The sequence below is a fragment of the Scyliorhinus torazame genome, chromosome 4 (assembly GCF_047496885.1).
Source record: "Scyliorhinus torazame isolate Kashiwa2021f chromosome 4, sScyTor2.1, whole genome shotgun sequence".
Classification (NCBI taxonomy): Eukaryota; Metazoa; Chordata; class Chondrichthyes; order Carcharhiniformes; family Scyliorhinidae; genus Scyliorhinus; species Scyliorhinus torazame.
In genome coordinates, this window is record NC_092710.1 from 298,010,402 (window position 1) to 298,028,018 (window position 17,617).

The 17,617-nt window shown below is 51.1% G+C and overlaps 1 protein-coding gene across 1 annotated transcript in view; it reads left to right on the top strand.

The window, feature by feature from the left end:
- LOC140411021 (uncharacterized) overlaps positions 1 to 17,617 on the top strand; it is a 399,297-nt gene that overhangs the window by 88,583 nt on the left and 293,097 nt on the right. Inside the window, exons 13-15 of the mRNA XM_072499979.1 lie at positions 7,315 to 7,450; positions 7,936 to 8,139; positions 14,097 to 14,283. Of these exons, the coding sequence (XP_072356080.1) occupies positions 7,315 to 7,450; positions 7,936 to 8,139; positions 14,097 to 14,283 (527 nt within the window). The remainder of the gene's footprint in view (positions 1 to 7,314; positions 7,451 to 7,935; positions 8,140 to 14,096; positions 14,284 to 17,617) is intronic.

Consider the following 17,617-nt stretch of genomic DNA (forward strand, 5'->3'; position numbering starts at 1 on the left):
AGGTAGGGTGCTCTTTCGGAGGGTTCGTGCAGACTCGATGGACCGAATGTCCTCCTTCTGCATTTTTGGGATTGTATGACTTGTGGAGTGAGAAACAGAGTTAGCCCTTCAGGGGCGAAATTCTCTGGAAACGGCGCGACGTCCACTGACTGGCGCCCAAAACGGCGCCAATCAGACGGGCATCGCGCCGCCCCAAAGGTGCGCCAGCTGGCGGAAACGGCCTTTGTTGCCCCGCCAGCTGGCGCGGAAATGAAATCTCGGGGCGGCGCAAGCGCATGAGCGTCAGCGGCCGCTGACAGTTTCCCACGCATGCGCAGTGGAGGGAGTCTCTTCTGCCTCCGCCATGGTGGAGACCGTGGCGGAGGCGGAAGGGAAAGAGTGCCCCCACGGCATAGGCCCACCCGCGGATCGGTGGGCCCCGATCGCGGGCCAGGCCACCGTGGGGGCACCCCCCCGGGGCCAAATCGCCCCGCGCCCCCCCCAGGACCCCGGAGCCCACCCACGCCACCTTGTCCCGCCGTTAAAAAGGTGGTTTCATCTACGCTGGCGGGACAGGCAATTTATCGGCGGGACTTCGGCCCATCCGGGCCGGAGAATCGAGCGGGGGGGCCCGCCAACCGGCACGGCCCGATTCCCGCCCCCGCCGAATATCCGGTGTCGGAAACTTCGGCAACCGGCGGGGGCAGGATTCACGCCAGCCCCCGGCGACTCTCCAACCCGGCGGGGGGTCGGAGAATGACGCCCCAGGTCAGTGATCTATCATCAGAATTTGGAAAGTTTGGAATTTGAGCAAATGTAAGGCAGGGTACGTGGGGAAGGTTTGTGATTGGATGGAGGGCAGGAGAATTTAAATGACAAAAGGGCTTGTGGTGGGTGTGGCAATGGGACCAGTTTAGAAAAAGTAAAAGATATGTTCTGAGGAGGTGTAAATAGCAGGATAATGAATAGCTGCTGTCCAGAGGCAAAGGAAGAGAAAAAGGAGAAACAAGAGAGAGAAAAAAAAGAAACAAGAGAGAGAAAACAAAACAGCTTAGAGAAAGGAAACAATATGGGGTCAGAGGTTAAAATCTAAAATTATTGATGAAGAAAAACTGTGCTCAGTTGAAAAGTAAGCTGCTGTTCCTCAAGAGATGGGTTTTCCAATCTCCTCACATAACTGAAGCCCCTCCCCCCTGGTAACATCCTGGTAATATTCTACACTTCCTAAAGTGTATTGCCCAGAATTTAACACAATACTCCAACTGAGACCAATCATTGGTTTTTAAAACTTTAGCATGACTTACCTGCTTTCTGTGCCTTCGCCAATTTTGTATTTAATTCTCCACTGGCCCTTTTTTCCACTGGATTTTCCCTTTCCTCATTAAACACCTTCATCAGCACCGGTCCCAATATCCCAGTGAACTTTTTATAGAACTTCGCTGGGTACCCGTCCGGTCACGGGGCCTTACCCGACTGCATGGCCTTCAGACCCTCCACTATCTCTTCCAACCCGATCGGGGCCCCCAGTCCTTCTACCAGCTCCCTGCCCACCTTCGGGAAAGTCAGCCCCTCCAAGAAGCGCCTCATCCCCTCCGGTCCCATAGGGGGTTCCGACCTGTACAGCCTGCTGTAGAAATCCCTGAACGCCTTACTCACCCCTGCCGAATCCCCAACCAAGTTCCCATCCCCGTCAATAACTTTCCCTATTTGTCTTGCTGCCTCCCTCTTTCTGAGCTGCTGTGCAAGCATCCTGCTGGCCTTCTCACCATGCTCGTAGATCGCCCCCCTCGCCTTTCTGAGCTGTTCCACTGCCCTCCCTGTGGTTAACAGGCCGAACTCCACCTGTAGCCTCCGCCGTTCCCTTAAATTCCCTATCTCTGGAGTCTCCGCGTACCTCCTGTCGACTTGTAGAATCTCTTTCACCAGTTGGTCCGTCGCTGCCCTGACCGTCCTGTCCCTGTGAGCCCGGATCGAGATCAGCTCTCCTCTCAGCACTGCCTTCAGCGCTTCTCAGACCACCGCTGCTGAGACTTCCCCCGTATCATTTACCTGCAGGTAATTTTGTCTGCATTTCCTCAGCCTCTTGCACACCGCTTCGTCCGCCAACAGCCCTACATCTAACCTCTAATGCGGGCGCTGATTACTATCTTTATTAACCTGCAGGTCAGCCCAGTTTAGAGCGTGGTCTGAGATTGCAATCGCCGAGTACCCCGTATCCACTACCCCATACAGCAAGCCCCTACCCTAAATGAAGAGATCGATCCGAGAGTATACCTTATGTACGTGGGAGTAGAAGGAGAACTCCTTCACCCTTGGCTGCTTAAATCTCCATGTATCCACCCCCCCCGCATCTGCTCCATGAACCCTTTCAGTTCCTTTGCCATCGCTGGCACCTTGCCCGTTTTCCAGCTTGACCGGTCCATAACTGTATTGACGTCCCCTCCTATGACCAGCTTGTGCGAGTCCAGGTCCGGAATCTTCCCCAACATCCTCCTTATGAATTCCACGTCATCCCAATTTGGCGCATACACATTAACCAGCACTCACTAACCATATTATATCGACCTCCCACATCCGAAACTATTCTGCCCACCTCAAATATCACCCGCTTATTAATCAAGATCGCAACTCCTCCAGTCTTTGTGTCCAGCCCCGAGTGGAAGACCTGACTGACCCAGCCTTTCCTCAATCTAACCTGGTCTAACGCTACTCTAAGGTGCGTCTCCTACAACATTATCACGTCTGCCTTCAGTCCCCTCAGGTGCGTGAACACACGCGCCCTCTTAACCGGCCCATTTAACCCTCGAACATGCCAGGTGGTCAGCCTAGTTGGGGGGCACAGTGCCCCCTCCCTCCGCCGATCAGCCATCTCCTTTCTTGGGCCCGCCTCCAGCCCATGCGCCACACCTCCTCCAGCCCGCCCCCCGGCAGCCCCCGCCACCGACATCCTCTCTGTCCCTCAACCAAAGTCCCTCCCTCATCAGCAGAACAACTACCCCCCCCCCAGCAACACCATTCTGAAACCTAACCCATACAATAAACTAAACATATGCACACCCCCCACTGCGCTTCTGTGAGCTAGCTCACCCAGCTGGCTTGGTGGCCCCTGCCCCCGGCACCAAATAGTCTCCCACCTATTGTTCCCTCCCTCCCCTCCCTCCCGTTCATACAAACAAATTCCCTCATCTAACGATCCCCACACAATCACCCAACTGAAAGAAAAACACCGAACTCCAAACAAGCACGTCTCCATCCCACAAAATGCACATCAAAGCAAAAGGCATTGCCAACATTCACCAAAAAGAAAACCCGAAAACGAAAATCATTTTTCCCCCTTCTTACACAGAACTCAAAAACAAAAGAGGAAAAAAAAACCAATATAAGCCAAAAGGTTACATCAAAGTTCAAAAGTTCTCAGTTCACCACCTTTTCTTTTTGCGAAGTCCAGCGTATCTTCGGGCGACTCAAAATAATGATGCGGTCCTCATATGTGACCCAGAGACAAACCAGATACAGCAGGCTAAACTTCACCTGCTTCTTAAAAAAGATTGACTTAATTTGGTTCAAGCCTGCCCTTTTCCTGGCCACCTCCACACTCATGTCCTGGTAAACCCGCAGGATAGTGTTGTCCCACTTCCAGCTCCACGTTCGCTTGGCCCATTGAAGTATACATTCCTTGTCCAAGAACCTGTGGAATCTCAACACCATTGCCCCAGTTTGCTGCTTCCTCGCAAGCGCTCTGTACGCCCTGTCCGCCTCCAAGGGTCGGGAGAATGTCCCCTCCCCCAGCAGCTTCTCAAACATACCGGCTACGTCTGCCCCAGCATCAGCTCCCTCAGACCCTTCCGGGAGCCCGACAATTCTTAAGTTCTGCCGGTGGGACCTATTCTCTAGGTCCTCCACTTTCTCCAGAAGCCTTTCATGCTGATCCCTCAACATCCCCACGTCCAGCTCCACCGCAGTTTGATGCTCCTCCTGCTCAGCCAGTGCCTTCTTAACCTTCTAGATCGCCCGATCCTGTGCTCCAGCCGATCAATCGACTCTTTTATTGGGTCCAGGCAGTCCCGTTTCTGCTTGGCAAAGCCATAATGGATGACCTGCATCAACTGCTCCGTTGATCGCTGCGCCGACACCCCAGGGGTCCGGTCCTCGGCCATGCTGTCTCCTGCTGCAGCTTCAGCCCAGCCCTCGTCTGTCTTTTTATTTCTGCCTTTTCGTGCACTTCTGGTTCTCTTCTCCATACACCGATACGTGGAAACGGTGCCCAATTGCCTCAGCCTTCGAATTTACAGTTTAAAACCGGAAAAATGTCAGGGGGAAGGTCCAAAGGTCCGACCAGAGCGGGAGCCACCAAATGTGCGACTTACTCCTTCATAGCTGCCACCGGAACGAATGGCAGAGCAGACTTGATGGGCCGAGCGGTCTTAATTCTGCTCCTCTGTCTTACGGTCTTGTTTGGCTCCTGGAAGTTCCCGCTATTTTTACGTTGCACCATGAATTACATTGGAAGCGAGAGCTGGAAGAAGAATCACGTTCCCCATCCCCACCCATTTCGGCCAACAACAAGGTTCGACAAACCCGTAGGGTGGGAATTTGTCAGCTCACCGCGGGGTGGTGTTTTCTGGCAGCGGAGGGCAGGTTGCCCCTGTCCCCCGGTGGGATCTTCTGTTCCTGCCAATGTCTGGTATTTTGTGTGGCTCGTCCGTCCCGCCGCCAGAGAACCTGCTGCAGGAAGGGGGGTGGGGTGTGGGGGGGGGGGGGGCGTGTGGGGGGGTCACCTTTGGCGGGGCGGAAGATCGGCGGGAAGGGCTGAAAATCAGATGGGCATCGCTCCGCCCCAAAGGTGCAGAATGCTCCGCATCTTTGGGCGCCGAGCCCCAACCTTAAGGGGCTAGGTTGGCGCCGGACGAATTTCCGCCCTGCCAGCTGGCGGAAAAGGCCTTTGGTGCCCCGCCAGCTGGCGCAGAAATGATATCTCCGGGTGGCGCATGCGCGGGAGCGTTAGCGGCCGCTGACAGCATTCCCGCGCATGCGCAGTGGAGGGAGTCTCTTTCACCTCCGCCATGGTGGAGACCGTGGCGGAGGCGGAAGGGAAAGAGTGCCCCACGGCACAGGCCCGTCCGCGGATCGGTGGGCCCCGATCGCGGGCCAGGCCACCGTGGGGGCACCCCCTGGGGCCAGATCGCCCCGCGCCCCCCCCAGGACCCCAGAGCCCGCCCGCGCTGCCTTGTCTCGCCGGTAAGGTAGGTGGTTTAATTTACGCCGGCGGGACAGGCATTTTAGCAGTGGGACTTCGGCCCATCCGGGCCGGAGAATCGCGTGGGGGGGCCCGCCAACCGGCGGGGGCGGGAATATCCAGTGCCGGAGACTTCGGCAACCGGTGGGGGCGGGATTCACGCCAGCCCCCGGCGATTCTCCGACCCGGCGGGGGGTCGGAGAATCTCGCCCCAGAGGTGTGGGCCGCGATTCTCCAATCCTGCGGCCAAGTTCTGATGCCGGTGTGAAAAGTGGCGCGAGCCACTCATGCGTCAATGGCCCTCTCCTTCCCAGGGGTCTAGTACACGTTGGAGTGGTCTCCGCAGCTCCGGCGCCCGAAAGCCGGCGCACCACGGCCAGCGCCAGTTCGCGCATGCGCACCGTGGCATGCGTGTGGGTTCCCGTCTCTGCGCCGGCCCAGGGCAATATGGCAGAGCCCTACAGGGGCACAGTGCTAAGGAACATAGGCCCCCACGGAACCAGCTCGCCTGCCGATCGGTAGGCCCCGATCGCGGGCCAGGCCACCATGGAGGACCCGGCACCCGGGAGTCAATGGCCGTGCCTGCAAGGCCTAAACCGGGTGCCGATTAGTACTGGTTTGGAGTGAGATTTGCAACACTTGGAACGCCTCGTGAGATCTAACGAAATCTTGTGTGATGTCGTAATCTGGATCTTGTCTTTGCTGAGCGAGAATTGGATTAACATATTTAAATGAGCCATTCGGTCCGTGCCCGATCCTCCCGAGGCATGGGAACTATCGTCCGCACCAGGAAGGCCTTGCCATGGCGCCGTTTAGCACTGGTCCACACAAACGTGGACCAGGGGTAACATCATCTGGGGTGGGCTCCCAGGCCATCGGAGGCCCCCGGGACACAGGGCAGGGTGGTACTCCAGCATTCCTGCTAGCACCTGGGCTCCTTGGCACTGCCAGCCGGGCACCTTGGCACTGCAAGGGTAGCTGAGCTTCTCAGTTCACGAAATTAGGTAAGTGCGGCCTTGGCGGGCCGATCCTGACGCTGCTGCGCCGAGAAAGACTCCGCTATACGCTCCCAAAATGGGACTCTTTTTTGCACGTTAAATGGTGCCCCATATTTCCCTACATTTATTTGGAAATAGTAGTTACTCCTCTCTTTCCCCAATCTCTTTCCCTATTCTGTGATGCACGTGACCCTGGCTTGGAACTTTTTCCATTTATAACGCGATTATATTTTTTAATACAGTGCCATTTTGAAAACATATTTGAAAATGTGGCTCTCACAACTCGTCTTTGTGTTTTCAAACTACCCCAATTTCAACTCAATCAGTTCAAAATTGAGGCAAACTGCTGATTAAATATTTCTACCCTTCACTGTGATGTGCAAGATGGTTCCCATCATGTATGGGTAGTCCAACCTTCTTCTTTGATTACCCTTTTACTGGAGTTCTTACACAAAGCAAGAAGGGCAATGACACTTCTTAGAATTTTATAGCTCTCCTTCTCTGATTGACGTGTCTAAAAGGTAACACAAGTCGGGGGTAGGTGGGAATGTGGAGTTGGGGTTGCAATCAGATCAACCATGACCCTATTGAATATGGAGCAGGTCGAGGGGCTGAGGCGTCCACTCCTACACCTAAATCGTATGTACATATCTAAGTCAGAGGAAATGATTGTGCTGAGATATTGCAATGTGGCTCAGTACATTTATATCTATAATTGCAGTTTTAGACCAATTGTATAATGTTATGAGCCCCCTTGTTAGCGGGGAGCTGCCGGGCGTGGTCCAGATGAATCAGCTGGCTGGACAGCCATTTCCGACGTGAAGCCCGTGGGGCATCATTACCGGCCCTAATTGGCTTTAGATGCCGGTGGGGGTTCGGAGGCATTCGGCAATTCCTGCTCGCTACCGCACTGAGAAACTTCCCCGTTAGATCGCACCCTAAGGTGCCAATTATTGCCTCCTATACCTTGGAAAGATGAAAAAAACTGGAATTGCATTGATTCGAGTTTTCAGCCTGGGTGAGCAGCGGGATTAAAGAGCTGCAGAGGAGAATTGCTGCTATTCATTCTCTCTCACCCACCCTGCTTATTGTGTCTTGCAGTTATAGCTACACGGGGACCCTGCAGCTACTGGGATTGGATGAAGGAAACGAGGAGAATGCAAAAGACCCTGCGATGACACAGGGGGCTTATTTGTCCCTCCTCTCCCTGCGCCACTTGAGGATTCGGGAGCTGCAGGTAACGGTGCGCCTGACATGGGTCTGCAGCATCTTCCCCTCGCGTCTACCTCCTGTCCACATTTCAGATAATACTGAACACATTTTGCCAGTAAAATAAATCTAAGCTTGACAAGAATTAATTTGCTGGCTGCATTTCGCATCAAGATTGATGCGCTGTTCTTGATAATTATAGTAAGCAGAGTGAATGTAAAACAGACTGTTCGATTGATGAAAAAAGAATGGAGCTTGACAGCTTAAACGTGACCCTTCACGGGGATTCTCAGTTCAGATGCTGATTGAGTCGAACTGCTGTGGATTTAGTATTTTCTGTTCAGGTTCCTCATGTTTTTCTTTTGTTCGCTAATGCTGCGCCTTGGAATAGGACTGTTCAAATATTAGCGCGCTGACGCCCAACTTGTTTGCCTGCTATTTTTGGCGGTTGTTCTGTGAGCTGTCAAACGGCCAATGATAAAAGTTTTGTGTCTTATGGTCCTTGCTCTGCAGCGACTCTGTTTAGGAATACTGAACTACTTCAGATCCGTTGAACGAACTCTGACCATCAGCATCTGCGGCTTAACCCTGAATGGGGCCAAGTTAGTCCGGACGGCAGCAGACACATGCTGCATCAGTGCACAAAAAGGCGGCTTGGGTGTGGCAGATGGCCTGGGCTCACATTATTATTTACATAACACACCAGCAGATTACAAGGTTTGTATGAGCAGTTGCTGCAACTTTGCTTTCATCAGGCGGTATTTAATTTAACTTGGGGCAGGGGGAGTGGGGGTGGGGGTGGGTGGGAAGTGGGGGGGGAGGTCCTGTAAAATTCCTTGGATGGCCTTCCCGCTGGCTTCCCACCCACCCCTCCCGACACCTCCACTATTCAAACCGAAACTGGTTCACCCGCCCTTACCCCAAATCGTGGCCCTTGCCCTGTAAAGGCTGTTACCCGCCCAGTCTCAATTTTCAAGCTGCTCGGAGGGGATCAGGAGCACAGGGGAAGCCTGGAATGCGAGACTGCTCTGGCCTCGGGCGGGAAGGTGGGAGCGCCTCCACCAACAGCCCCCTTCCCAATTCAGCCTCCTTTAAACCACAAGGCCTGGCCCTGCAAGTGGTATCTGAAACCCAAGCCCAACCCCCAGCCCCAGCCTTTCCACCAGTCTGGTAATCACCACTGTTGTATGTATTAGGAGATGTGTGGTAAGGCCCTGTACTACAGGTACGGGTGTAGTCCCTGCCTGCTGGCTCCGCCCAGTAGGCGGAGTCTAAATATGTGTGCTCCCCATACAGCAGCCATTTCGCCAGCTGCTGTAGGAGGCCACACATCTTAGTGTAATAAAGCCTCAGTTGTATTCAACTCTCGTCTTTGTGCAATTGATCGTACATCAACCAGCATCCCCTTCTGCCCATCTCCCTGGCCTCCCCTCCCCTCCAGGCCCTGAGACCCCTCCCCCCCCACCACATTTACTTGGTCCTGGATTAATAAAGGTAAATAAGGATCTTCTGGTCCCACCGCTGTCAATGAGATTTCCCTCATGAATCCACTTCATGCTGCCGGGAAACTGTCGGCAGGACTGGAAGATCTCACTGGCATGAACCATCGGAAGATTTTGCCCCAGGCATTTTTCAGTGGTCTACTATTGAGGATATGACTGACATTCCAGAAATAGTTGTAAATCAGGAAAGGAAGGGGAGGGAGGAACACAAGAAAATTTCAATGACCAGGGGAATTGTACTGAATAAATTGTTAGAATTGCAGGCTGACAAGTCGCCAGGTCCAGATGGTCTTCATTCTAAGGTTTAAAAGAAATGGCTAGTGAAATAGTTGATGCATTGGTTTTAATTTTCCAAAATTCACTAGATTCAGGGAGGGATCCATTTTATTGGAAAATTGTGAATGTAACTCCTTTATTGGAAAAAGTAGAAACACAGAAAGCTGGAAACTGGACAGTTGGCCTAACATCTGATATAGGGAAAATGTTAGAACTATTCGGAAAGGCATTATAAAAGGGTGCTAACCACCAAACCATGGTGCTGCCCACTGGCAGGTAAAATAAAGGAAAATATTGTGTACATTAAGGGTAGAGGGATAACTAGGGAAAGAGTAGTGCCCATTAAGGATCACAGGTGTAATTTGTGTGTGGAGCTGGAGTATGTAGGTAGGGTCCTAAATAAATACTTTGTGTCAACGTTCACCAGTGAGAGAGATAGGGTTCTAAACAAATACTTTGTGTAGGTGTTCACTTAAGAGAGGGACAGTGTGGGTATAGAAATCAGGGAGTAGGACATTCTGAGTGGTCTGACAGGCTTAGAAGTAGACATATCTCCAGGGCCAGATTAAATATATCCCAGGCTGTTGAGTGAGGCAAGGGAGGAAATAGCAGGGGCGCTGTCAATAATTTTCAATTCCTCTCTGGCCACAAGAGAGGTGTTAGAGACTGGAGGCTAGCCCATCATGGTACCATTATTCAAGAAGGGAGGAAGGGGAAAAAACAGGAAACTACAGGCCAGTCAGTCTAACCTCAGTGGTGGGGAAACTATTGGAAGTGATTCTGAGAGTCAGAAGTAGACTGCATTTGGAGAGGTAGGGATTAATCAAGAACAGTCAGAATGGTTTTGTTAAGGGGAGGTCATGTCTGACCAACTTGATTGTACTTTTCGAAGAGGTGATCAGGTGTGTAGATGAGGGAACTGCATTTTATGTAGGTTATGGGCCAAGTGCTGGCAAATGGAATTAGGTAGGTAGGTCAGGTATTTTTCATGTGTTGGTGCAGACTCGATGGGCCGAATGGCCTACTCTGCACTGTGTATTTCTGTGATTCTGTGATATTTGGACTTCAGCGAGGCAATGGATAAGGTCCCACATGCGAGACTGATAATGAAAGTAAGAGCCCATGGGATCCAAGGAAATTTGGCAAATGGGATCCAGAATTGACTTGAGTGGCAGAAAGCAGAGGGTGATGGTCGAGGGGTGTTTTTCTGACTGGAAGTCTGTGTCCCGTGGGGAGAGTTGATCACTAAGTTCACAGATGATACAAAATTGGTGGGGTGGTAAATGGTGAGGAGGATAGCCTTCAATTACAGGAGGATATAGACGGGCTGGTCAGATGGGCTGATCAGTGGCAAATGGAATTCAATCTGGATAAGTGTGAAGTGATGCACTTGGGCAGCACAAACAAGGCAGGGGAATACATGATAAACAGCAAGACCCTGGGAAGCGAGTATCAGAGGGACCTTGGTGTGAATGTACAGCGGCCCCTTAAGGTTGCAGAGCAGGTGGATTAGGTGGTTAAGAAGGCATACGGTATACTTGCCGCTATTAGCTGAGGCATAAGAGCAGGGTGGTTATGCTGGAACTGTATAAAACGTTGGTTAGTCCACAACTAGAGTATTGTGTGCCTTTGAAATTCACATTACAGGACGGGTATGATAGCACTGGAAAGGGTGCAGAGATTTACCAGGAAGGTCTTGATGGGCTATGTTTGTATCTGATTGAGTTTAGGCAAGAAGCAACTTGATTGAAATCTTTAAGATCCTGAGGGGCATTGACAGGGGAATGTAGAGAGGATATTTCCTCTTGTGGGAGAATCTAGAACTGGGGATTCACTGTTTAAAAATAAGGGGCTGCTTATTTAAGACACAGATGAGGAAAAATCCTCTTTCTCAGAGGGTGGTTTGTCTTTGGAACTCTTTTCCTCAAAGGGCAGTGGAAACAGAGTGGAAGGGTAATCCTGCCATCCTAAAGTTCCTGGCCTTGGGCAATTGGGTGGCCTTTTCCGTAGTGGATAAATGCCCGACGATAGTGTTAAGATCATTGGATCTCAGAATCCTACAGCACAGCTGAAGCCATTCAGCATATTTTGTCGGTGCCAGCTCATTGAAAGAGCCGATCAATGTAGACCCACACCCCAGTTTTCGTCCCATGATTCTTCAAATTGTCAGAATTTAGGACTTAGGAGTAGACCATTCTACACTTTAAGCCTGCTCTGCCATTTTCTAAGGTCATGGCTAATCTAATTGTGGCATCAACTCCATTTTCCTGTCTGCCCCATAACCCTTGATTCTCTTGTTGATCAAAAAACTATCTAACTCAGCCTTGAATAAATTCAATGACCCAGACTCCATTGCTCTCTGGGGAGGAAATTCCACAGACTAATGTCCTTTGAGAGAAATAAATTCTCCTCAGCTTCATCATAAAAAGGAGATATCTTGTCCTTAATCTGCGTCCCTTAGTCCTAGTGTCCCCCCACAAGAGGAAACATCTTACCGGTAACCACCCAATTAACTCCCCTCAGGACCTTATACGTTTCAATAATATCACTCTTACTCCAATGGGTTTAGGCCCAGCCTGTTCTACCATTCCTCATAAGATAGTCTCTTCACCCCTGGAATGTGTCGAATGAACTTTCTCTGAACTGCTTCGAACGGAGTTACATCATTTAAAAATAATTTTCAAATTAGGAGACTAAACTGTACAAAATGTTCCAGATGTGGGGACAATTATCCTAAATTCACTCAAGTGCTGCGGCCAGCTGGAAAACCAGAATGTTTCCCACTGTCGCTGGCAGCACTGTTCAATAAAACTTTGAAGCTTATTTTGAGAGGCTCGAGTTTTACGCTGGCCTTGAGAGGGGCGGGGTATAAACCCTCTGACAGGTCCCACTCCTCAAAAGGCCCCTCTTCCCCACCAGAATAACTGGCAAGGCACCCCCCCCCCTCCCAATTTGATGATGGGGCCACCCTTCCAATCATTGGCAAGTTCTGCCCCCCCCCCCCCTCCCCCCCCCTCCCCCACACACACACACACACGTGAGTGACAAAATGTAATGGGCTCACCAAATATGTTGCCCCCCTTTAGGGGCTGGAGCTGGGCTGGAGGTCCTCAGGTTGGGTGCCTTTCCCTGGATGGGTGGGGGGAGGTGATGTGGCAGGTCTTCTCTCTAACTTTGAAAATCATGAAACTGTTTTTCAGCATGTCAAGTTGTAGTCAAAGGTCAGACCTCTGATGTGTTGGAACCGTTTGATGTCTCTCCTAGTATGTCAAATTCAAAGATCTGTCAGTAGAATGCCAAAATCTTCTCTCTGTAGCGTTGAAACCTCTAAACCCTCCCAGCATTTCAAAATCGATGATCTTTCAGAAGAAGGTGACGACTTCCCTTTTTTTTAAGGAACAATTTTAATGAGGTATTTTTTGGCATTACAAACAACAACACTATAAAAACTGTGTACAAAGAACAATAAACATAGTGCAAACACCGACACCCGTCCCTCCAAGACCCGCCTATTTAACCTCCTATTCTATGCTACCCTAGCCCCCCCCCGCCAACGATTAATTCTCCGCAAAGAAGTCGATGAATGGTTGCCACCTCCGTGCGAACCCTAACACTGACCCTCTCAAGGCAAACTTAATCTCCTCCAGGCCAAGAACACTTACCATGTCGGTTAACCAGGCCTCCGACTTCGGGGGCTTTGAGTCCCTCCAAGCTAATAATATCCGACTCCGGGCTACCAGAGAGGCAAAGACCAGAACATCTGCCTCTTTCTCCTCCTGGACTCCCAGATTTTCCGACACCCCAAAAATCGCCACCTCTGGACTCATTGCCACCCTTGTTTTCAATACTCTGGACATGACGTCCGCAACCCCCTGCCAATATCCTCAAAGTTTTGGGCACGCCCAGAACATGTGGACATGGTTCGCTGGTCCTCCCGCAAATCTTACGCACCTGTCCTCCATCCCAAAGAATCTACTCATCCGGGCCACTGTCATGTGGGCCCGGTGGACCACTTTGAATTGGATCAAGCTGAGCCTGGCGCATGTTGCGGTCGCGTTGACTCTGCTCAACGCGTCCGCCCATAAACCGTCCTCCATCTCTCCCCCAAGCTCCTCCTCCCACTTACACTTCAGCTCCTCGGTCTGCGTCTCCTCCGCCCCCATGAGTTCCTTGTAGATGTCCGAGACACTCCCCTCCCCCACCCATCCCCTAGACACTACCCTATCCTGGATCCCCCTTAGTGGCAGGAGTGGGAAGGATGATGCCTGCCTGCGCAGAAACTCCCGCACCTGTAAATATCTGAAGTCGTTCCCTCTTGCCAACCCAAACTTCTCCTCCAGCACCCTCCAGCTAGGGAAGCTCCCTTCCAGGAACAGGTCCCCCATCCTCTCAATTCCTGTGACGCCTTCCCTTTAATGTGTTGGAAACCTTTGATCTGCTTTTTCCACAGTCAATCTCATTCTCATTTAACTTTTTCAAGTCTCTGGGCATGATTAGCAAGCCTAAGTTTGAACTGCATTGTTTACATTCAATTTCACGGTCCATTGCCTTTTACAAACCCCTTGATTGACAGGTCCAGGCTATTTCAAATGAGGGTTTAGGTTGTTTGTTTTATAGCTCTTCAGGGTCCATTAACTCTGAAGTGCTTCCTCTTTTGAGCTACCTCAGCACAGTTATTTTAAAGAGACTGTTGTTGTTCTGAAGAGCTTCCTAGAAAGAGCAGGTGCTGGGGCAACAGTGTTGACATTCTGAAAGAACACTTTCAGAAAACCAAATTCATCCACTAAAGACCACTGTTCATTTAAGGTAAAGGTAAAGATTGGACTTTCTTACTTGTAAAAAGAAACAGTCACGTCAATGTAAATTATTGACCATTATTTATAATCGTGCTTATAGAGGTCTGTCACCGAATTCATGGAGTTCTCAGAGATTGAGAACCATGATGATTTTTACACAACCGAGGATGGTTTCATTCACACGCAGGATCAGCGAGGGATTTATATCATCTATGATGTGGCAATAAAGGATCTAACAGATTTAGAAAACCAGCTGCTGCTACTTGCAACTCAATATATTGAGAAAGGTAAGGTGACAAATGGTCTTCAGCATCCACATACTATAATGTGGGCCATTACTTCTCTTTATTTTTAGAGAACCACTGTGTCTCCTGAACAAAGGCTCTTCTCAGCTCTGAGGAGGAAGAGGAGCTGGAAGTCCCTTTTTTTAACTTCCACAAGTCCACTGGCGTACATCCACGTGTCATTGAATCATGGTATGATTACAGCTCAGAAAGAGGCTTTTCGGCCCTGTCTGCGCTAACTGTCTGGAAGAACAACTCCCCCGGTCCCACTCTCTCTCCTTTCTCGCAGAGCCCAGAAATACAACTCCCCCGGTCCCACTCTCTCTCCTTTCTCGCAGAGCCCAGAAATACAACTCACCTGGTCCCACTCTCTCTCCTTTCCACGAGAGCACAGAAATACAACTCACCTAGTCCCACTGTCTGCTTTCCCCTACAGCCCAGGAATACAACTCACCTGGTCCCACTCTCTTTCCTTTCCCGCATAGCCCAGGAATACAACTCACCTGGTCCCACTCTCACTCCTTTCCCGTATAGCCCAGGAATACAACTCACATGGTCCCACTCTCACTCCTTTCTCGCATCGCCCAGGAATACAACTCAGCTGGTCCCACTCTCTCTCCTTTCCCGCATAGCCCAGGAATACAACTCACCTGGTCCCACTCTCTCTCCTTGCTCGCATAGCCCAGGAATACAACTCACCCGGTTCCACTCTCTCTCCTTTCCCGCATAGCCCAGGAATACAACTCAGCTGGTCCCACTCACACTCCTTTCTCGCATCGCCCAGGAATACAGCTCACCTGGTCCCACTCTCTCTCCTTTCTCGCATAGCCCAGGAATACAACTCACCTGGTCCCACCCTCTCTCCTTTCTCGCATACCACAGAAATACAACTCACCTGATCCCGCACTCACTCCTTTCTCGCATAGCCCAAGAATACACTCACCTGGTCCCACTCTCTCTCCTTAATCCTGTAACCCAGGAATACAACTCACCTGGTCCCACTCTCTCTCCTTGCTCGCATAGCCCAGAAATACAACTCACCTGGTTCCACTCTCACTCCTTTCCCCTATAGCCCAGGAATACAACTCACCTGGTCCCACTCTCTCTCCTTTCTCGCATAGCCCAGAAATACAACTCACCTGGTCCCACTCTCTCTCCTTGCTCGCATAGCCCAGAAATACAACTCACCTGGTTCCACTCTCACTCCTTTCCCCTATAGCCCAGGAATACAACTCACCTGGTCCCACTCTCTCTCCTTTCTCGCATAGCCCAGAAATACAACTCACCTGGTCCCACTCTCTCTCCTTGCTCGCATAGCCCAGGAATACAACCCACTAGTCCCACTCCTCTCCTTGCTCGCATAGCCCAGGAATACAACTCACCTATCCTACTCCTCTCCTTGCTCGCATCGCCCAGGAATACAACTCACCTGGTTCCACTCTCTCCTTTCCCCTATGGCCCAGGAATACAACTCACCTGGTCCCACTCTCTCTCCTTACTCGCATAGCCCAGGAATACAAGTCACCTGGTCCCACGCTCTCTCCTTTCTCGAATAGCCCAGGAATACAACTCACCTGGTCCCACTCTCACTCCTTTCCCCTATAGCCCAGGAATACAACTCACCTGGTCCCATTCTCAATCCTTTCTCGCATAGCCCAGGAATACAACTCACCTGGTCCTACTCTCTCCTTTCCCCTATAGTCATGAATATAATTCACCCGGTTCCACTCTCTCTCCTTTCCCGCGTAGCCCAGGAATACAATTCACCTGTTCCCACTCTCTCTCCTTTCTCGCAAAGCCCAGGAATACAATTCACCCGGTCCCACTCTTTTTTCTTTCCAGCGTAGCCCAGGAATACATCTCATCTGGTCCCACTGTCACTCCTTTCTCGCATAGCCCCTGAATACAATTCACCTGTTCCCACTCTCTCTCTCCTTTCTCGCATAGCCCAGGAATACAACTCACCTGTTCCCACTCTCACTCCTTTCCCCTACAGCCATGAATACAATTCACCCGGTCCCACACTCTCTCCTTTCCCACGTAGCCCAGGAATACAACTCAGCTGGTCCCACTCTCACTCCTTTCTTGCATAGCCCCGGAATAAAATTCACCTGTTCCCACTCTCACACTTTTCTCGCATTGCCCAGGAATACAATTCACCTGTTCCCACTCTCCCTCCTTTCTCCTGTCACCAAGAAATACAACTGACCTGGTCTCACTCTCTCCTTTCTCCCATAACCCAGAACTATAACTCACCTGGTCCCACTCTCTCTCCTTTCTCACATAGCCCAGGAATACAACTCACCTGGTCCCACTCTCTTTCCTTTCCCCTATGGCCCAGGAATACAACTCAGCTGGTCCCACTCTCACTCCTTTCCCGCATAGCCCAGGAATACAACTCAGCTAGTCCCACTCTCACTCCTTTTCCCTGCAGCCCAGGAATACAACTCAGCTGGTCCCACTCTCTCTCCTTTCTCGCATAGCCCAGGAATACAACTCAACTGATCCCACTCTCACTCCTTTCTCGCATACCTCAGAAATACAACTCAACTGATCCCACTCTCACTCCTTTCTCGCATAGCCCAGGAATACAACTTAACTGGTCCCACTCTCTTTCCTTGCTCGCATAGCCCAGAAATACAACTCACCTGGTCCCACTCTCACTCCTTTCCCCTGTAGCCCAGAAATACAACTCACCTGGTCTCACTCTCACTCCTTTCTCGCATAGCCCAGGAATACAAGTCACCTGGTCCCACTCTCTCTCCTTGCTCGCATAGCCCAGGAATCCACCTCGTCTGGTCCCACTCTCTCTCCTTTCTCCTGTAACCCAGGAATACAACTCACCTGGTCCCACTCTCTCTCCTTTCTCGCATAGCCCAGGAATACAACTCACCTGGTCCCACTCTCTCTCCTTTCTCGCATAGCCCAGGAATGCAACTTAACTGGTCCCACTCTCTTTCCTTGCTCGCATAGCCCAGAAATACAACTCACCTGGTCCCACTCTCTCTCCTTGCTCGCATAGCCCAGGAATCCAACTCGTCTGGTCCCACTCTCTCTCCTTTCTCCTGTAACCCAGGAATACAACTCACCTGGTCTCACTCTCACTCCTTTCTCGCATAGCCCAGGAATACAACTCACCTGGTCCCACTCTCTCTCCTTGCTCGCATAGCCCAGGAATACAACTCACCTGGTCCCACTCTCTCTCCTTGCTCGCATAGCCCAGGAATACAACTCACCTGGTCCCACTCTCTCTCCTTGCTCGCATAGCCCAGGAATACAACTCACCTGTTCCCACTCTCTCTCCTTTCCCCTATAGCCCAGAAATACAACTTACCTG